The 6,122-nt window shown below is 40.6% G+C and overlaps 1 protein-coding gene across 1 annotated transcript; it reads left to right on the forward strand.

Annotated features, from left to right (window-relative positions):
* The first annotated feature begins 578 nt into the window (after positions 1-578).
* Positions 579-1,418, forward strand: LOC138836230 (olfactory receptor 51M1). The gene has a single exon (XM_070034722.1). The coding sequence runs from the start codon at positions 579-581 to the stop codon at positions 1,416-1,418; it is 840 nt and encodes a 279-aa protein (XP_069890823.1).
* Positions 1,419-6,122: the final 4,704 nt, after the last annotated feature.

A 6,122-nucleotide genomic window follows, 5' to 3' on the forward strand; every position in this document is an offset into this window, starting at 1 on the left:
ATATAGATGCTCAGCAAGCTGCTAGATATGAATCTTGGAATCAAAAGAGAAGTTCTGGAGGCTTGTACATGATTCTCACCAATACATGGATAGCAAAATAAAATTATGGGCATGGATGATATTGCCTGAGGGAAGAAATAATGGTCACAACATTGCCAAAGATGGGAAAAACTATGTCTACGGGGTGAAGACTAATGATAACCCAGCAAAGAAGACTGAGACAGAAAAGAAAAAAAACAGAAGTGTAGGGGCAAATCTGGGGAGGATAGTGTTATCAAAGAGATTTTCAATGACATAATGAGAATAGCATTGACAACAGTGTAGTAAATAATAACCGGGGAAATTTGATGATCATAATGTTACTTTTGGTTATGGAGAGAGTAGTGACACTGAAGAATTAATACTCAGAACCATCCATTTATTTCCAGCTCAATCTCTGCAGAATGGTAGCCCATTATCCATTAAGTCTTCAATGGATCGTCTTACCCAACATTACTCATTTTAGCCCCGTGTTCTACCTCACTGGCTTTCCTGGTTTGGAAACCATCCAACACTGGATTTTCATCCCCTTTGTCTTCATGTACCTGGTGGCCATCTCAGGCAACTGCCTCATTCTGGTTATTATTAAGACCAACCTTCGTCTGCACACACCCATGTACTATCTTCTGTCCTTGTTGGCTTTCACTGACCTGGGGCTATCTGTGTCCACCTTGCCGACTACTCTGGGGATCTTTTGGTTCAACTCCCATCACATCTACTTTGGAGCCTGTCAAGTCCAGATGTTCTGCATTCACTCGTTTTCCTTCATGGAGTCGGCAGTTCTCCTGGTCATGTCCTTTGACCGTTTTGTGGCCATCTGCCACCCCTTGAGGTACTCAGTCATTATCACGGTGCAGCGAGTGATGAGGACAGGCCTGTGTGTCATCCTCCGGGGTCCTGTGACCCTTATCCCGATTGTTGTCCTCCTGAAAGCCTTTCCCTACTGCGGACGTCTGGTCCTCTCCCATTCATTTTGCCTCCACCAGGAAGTGATACACCTGGCATGCGTAGACACCACCTTCAACAACTTATATGGACTGAGCCTGGTGGTGTTCACTGTCATGTTGGACTTGGTGCTTATTGCACTGTCTTATGGATTCATCCTGCACACCGTGGCAGGCCTGGCCTCTCAAGAGGAGCAGCGACGAGCCTTCCAGACATGTACCTCCCATCTGTGTGCTGTGCTGGTGTTCTTCGTGCCCATGATGGGGCTCTCCCTGGTACACCGCTTCGGGAAGCATGCCCCACCTGCTGTCCACATTCTTATGGCCAACATCTACCTTTTTGTGCCTCCCATGCTTAACCCAATCATATATAGTATTAAGACTAAGGAGATCCGCCGTGCCCTCCTCAAGCTCCTAGGTCTTAAAAAAAGTTAATTCCGAGTCCTGGAGTTGAATCATTTAGTAGGTACTCATTCTCAAGTTCCTAATCCACATGCCACAAGAAAACAAATCTATCACATCAAGTACCTATTGTAATACTATACAGTTACCACAGACTTTCCCTCAACTCTGAATAAAGGATGGGGGAATTTCTTTCTTGGATTATGAATTAGGCACAGTGAACTTTGTTGCTGTTCTCTCCCATTACAGAATTTCTTTCCACATTTGGGAACTGGCCATTTTGCTGACATCAAAAGCTAGGCAGAGGAAGACCTTATGGAGGATCCTTATACATTTGTAAACACTAATGAAGCTAACACCAAAATAAAACTAACTAAAAATCAAAATGGAATAATAAATCACAAAGGACCCCAAATAGATACTAACAGAGACCTGGCCCTTTTCAGCTCTTCTTGTTTGGGCTGGGTACACCCTTCCTGCTCCCATCCTGATGCTTCAGAATTCCTGCATAGTTCCCTAAATGCAGTTTATGCAAATATCCCCCAGCTCTTTTTTTATTATTATTGTGAAAATACCATACAGAAGGGTTACAATTACATGAGCAAGGTCATGAGGACATTTCTTATCAAGCATTGTTGCCTCCTTCTTCCTTTTCCTTTACCATCCCTTCCCAACTCCCCCCCCCATTCTCTCCTCCCCCTTCCCCCGTCCCCGCACCAATATTGGAAAGTTCGTTTTTTGACATAATGTCTTGTGTATCTCATTGTTGCAATGGGTCCACCTGTACCCCTATTTAAATGATTTGTTTTTTTTCCCTTTCCCTCCACAAATTATACCAACATCAAATGCAGTGAAAACAGGAGTTTTACCGTAGAGGAGGGACATACAAAGCAACAAAGAAATCATCTTATAAATATTTAGAAATATTAGCAAGAAAGAAAAAACATTAGAGCGTTATCTTGGAATTCATTTCGCCTAACATCAACTTATCTGACCATTTCTGCTTGTACTAGTTATTGCAAATCAGGGAAACCATGGGACCTATGTTTCTTTGGGCCTGGCTTACTTCACTTAATATAATTTTTCCAAGTCTTTCCATTTCCTAACAAATAGGACATGTCATTCTTTCTGAAGGAGGCATACAATATATATATATATATATATATATATATATATATATATATATATATATCCCTAACTCTTTCTGAAGTTCTGAAGTTGCTCCCTTCTGACTATTTTCTGGTAGAAGCCTTTAACCCTACCCTTGATTCTTTGCATCTCTGCTTTTCCTTTCCTGTGGACCTCTGAGTCCTTTACCTCCCAGATGACTTAAGATGAAGGCAGGGTTGACTTGTGGAGGTGTTAGTTGTGAGAGCTTTCCCCTAAGGAAAGTACCACAAACACGTGAATTCACCATTCCATTTCTAAAGAGGGTATGAATTGAAAATTGTCAAAGCAGCTGACCTAACGATTGGCAAAGTCGAATCCATGCTGGTCTCACCTTTAAGGTTACTTTCTTAGGATATAGCCATTTTTCAAATTCAGAAACGGGCATACTGTGTCTGCTTGATTATGATACCTGAAAGAATAATTATAGAGTTGGGAAAATTTGGATTATTCAATAAATGAAATAGACAACTTCATCATCCAAATATGCATATAAAATTAGATCCCTACCTTACAATGTCCACATACATACATCTAATTAAAGGTATAAATGCTAAAACTGAAAAATGTTTATCACATAAGAGAAAACGTAGGTGGATGGATTGCTAGACTAACAATTGCTCAAATACAATCAAGAGAAAGTACCAAAAAGGAGATAAAATAAACCACAGACTAGGAAATTAGATCTGTAATGTATATCTACATAAGAAATTAGATCTGTAATGTATATCTACATAAGCAACTGAAGATTCATGTCTAGAACATAAATCTGAGAAACTATAAGACACTAAGTAAAGAACAAGTAGTACATAAAAGAGACTGGCGTGCTTTCACTCATTTTCACTAACCATTATGAAAACACAAAATAAGTGGCATAGTAATAACATACTTCATGAATAAATTTGAAAAAAGGAAAACACTTGATGATATAAAATATTGGTGGGAAAGTGGAATGACAATTTATTATCTGGCTGTCTGTGTACAGACAAAGACAGAGATTCAAAAAAGAATGTAAACTGAAAATAATAAATCTCTGTCTCCATTGAGTAGATGGCTGTCACTATATCTCACTTAAAATTGCATGTCAATGGCTCTCTCACCAACAAAGGTAAAACTGTTGCAACTGTTCAGATGAAGAAACTGAAATTAAGCAAATATCATGTGTCATAAAAGAGATCATTGATGATAGAGTTACTGTTTGAATGTATGTCTGAGCTCAGAGCATACTTCCAGCAACCGCAGTACACCTCCTTCGGAGACTCACTCGTCCACACAACCACATAGGTTCATCACTGCCACGCACTTGAGACAAGGAGGCTGGACAGTGGGCTCATCTCCTTTTAGGAGAGTGCTGGCCTCATGGTCCTTTGTGCGTCATCACCCCTGTAAGCTCATGCTTCTTTCATCGTTGTGTCTGTGTGACCACATTGTCCATCTCTCATCTTCTGTACCCCTAGATATCTCTCTCTCCTCTGTCTTTCTCTCATGTCTCTGTCTCTCTCTCTCTCCCTTCTCCTCCAACCTATTCTCACCTTCAGTCCACTTCTCACACTGCCCCTCTACCTGTCCCTGTTTCTTCCTCTTCCTCTCACAGAGCCTCTTTCTACTTCTCTGATTTTTCCCTTCACTCTCTGTAGTCTTCTCTCTATGTCTTTATGCAATCATCTCTCCTTCAGAATCTGTCCATACTGTAGCCCTCTCTAAGACATGTCATTTTCCTATTCTTCAGGCCCTTACACCCCCATGTCCCAACCTTTTTCTAAACTTCAGTGTATACCACTTTCTTCTTCTCTAACATTCAGATTACATTTTCTATCCTTCTGCATCTTTTTTAAATCTTTCACTGCTATTCCATTTGCTTTCTTTTACCTTCTCAAACTTTTATTTGTTTGTTTATTATTATCTTTAAGTAGTTGTACAAAGAGGTTTCAGGATGACACATCAGTTTGTGGGTTTAATGCATCTCAGTCAGGGACACCCTTCTCTCCATCCTTCCCCATATCATCATTCCCCCCCCTCCCAACTGTACCTCTCCCCTTCCCTTAGTTTACTTGTCATATTGTCAGTCACGAGTTTCATTATGACTGCATTCATCCACCATTCCTCTCCCCATTCAGGTGCACCCAGCTCCCCTTCTCGCCTGTGGCCACAACACAACTTCCTGGTATTCATTTGTTACACTGTAAGTTAGTTACTCAAAGGAGTTACACTGTTGGAATCTCCCCTGCATATACTGTAGATAATGTTTGTGTATATATGTCTCAATTAGTTACATAAAGGGATTCACCTTTGACAGGCCCTTATATGCATATACTTGATCAGATTCACCCTCTCTGTCACTCTTCTTCATCTTCCTTCTCTCTCCTTCCCAAGTCAGTCTCAACAGGCTTCATTGTTCTGTGTCCCTACACATGAACATGAAGTCTTTTGACCATATTCAAATTCTTTTATTACTATCCAGTCATAGCACTCTTGAGCATTTATCTGAGTCATTATAAGTAGGGATGTAATAAAAGCAAGTGCATACCCATGTCCATTGCTACAATATTCAAGAACCAAACTATGGAGACAGCCCAGGTGCCCTAACACTGAGGAATATGTATATGTATATATATATATATATATATATATATATATATGATTATTACTCATCTATAAAGAAGAATGAAATCATGTCATTTGTAGGTAAGTGGATGGATCTAGAGATTAAGTCAAGTGTGCCACTTTGTGTGTGTATGTGCGTGTTTGTGTGTGCATGCGTGCATATACGCATGCACATGCACATGCTGATCCTGGGGCTTGAACTCAGGGCCTGGGTGCTGTTCTGAGCTGCTTTTACTCAAGGTTCACATGCTACCACTTGAGCCACAGCTGTATTTTCTATGGGCTTTTTTGTAGGTTGTTTTCAAAGTTAAGCGTCTCTTGGACTTTCTTGCCAGAGCCAGCTTCAAACTGTAGTCCTCAGATCTCAGCTACCTGAGTACTAGGATTACATGCATGAGCCACTGATGCCCAACTTAGTCCTTGATATTCTATAGCCCACTTTCTGCACAAACATCTTATCATTGCCTGAAAGACTCAAGAACTGAATGCTTCCACTTCCCTGCATGGAAGGCATTCCTGTATACTTCACCATTAGCATCTATCATGTGCTGCTTGGCATCATCTCCTGCATATTGAACAGGTTGACCAGGCTGAACACTCTGTTTATGGTCCTTACATATTAATATTTTACATGATGCTAAGCACCATGTCTACATAAAATGTAAGCAGTTCTCTGCATACTTGTGCCTTTGTAGTATGTGTCAATGGCCGTTCTCTTCTGTCCAGTCAGTACAAGGCCTCTATTCTGCAGGCTACTATTGTCAACCTCTTCTTTTTGCCCATCTAAAATCAGTCCCAATATCTGGAACATCAAAGTCAAGGAAGATGAATTAGCAGTTTTGCACCTTGACCTATATCTCCTCCCCCAAAGACCCTAGTTAGGAATGTCAGACTACAGAAAACTTTATGTGATGGATTTCTTGATCATTCTGAACTGTAGTAGTGTCAACCTGAAGTATTCAGAGA

This window comes from Dipodomys merriami, unplaced genomic scaffold (genome assembly GCF_024711535.1).
Source record: "Dipodomys merriami isolate MVZ:Mamm:240054 unplaced genomic scaffold, mDipMer1.0.p SCAF_25, whole genome shotgun sequence".
Classification (NCBI taxonomy): domain Eukaryota; kingdom Metazoa; phylum Chordata; class Mammalia; order Rodentia; family Heteromyidae; genus Dipodomys; species Dipodomys merriami.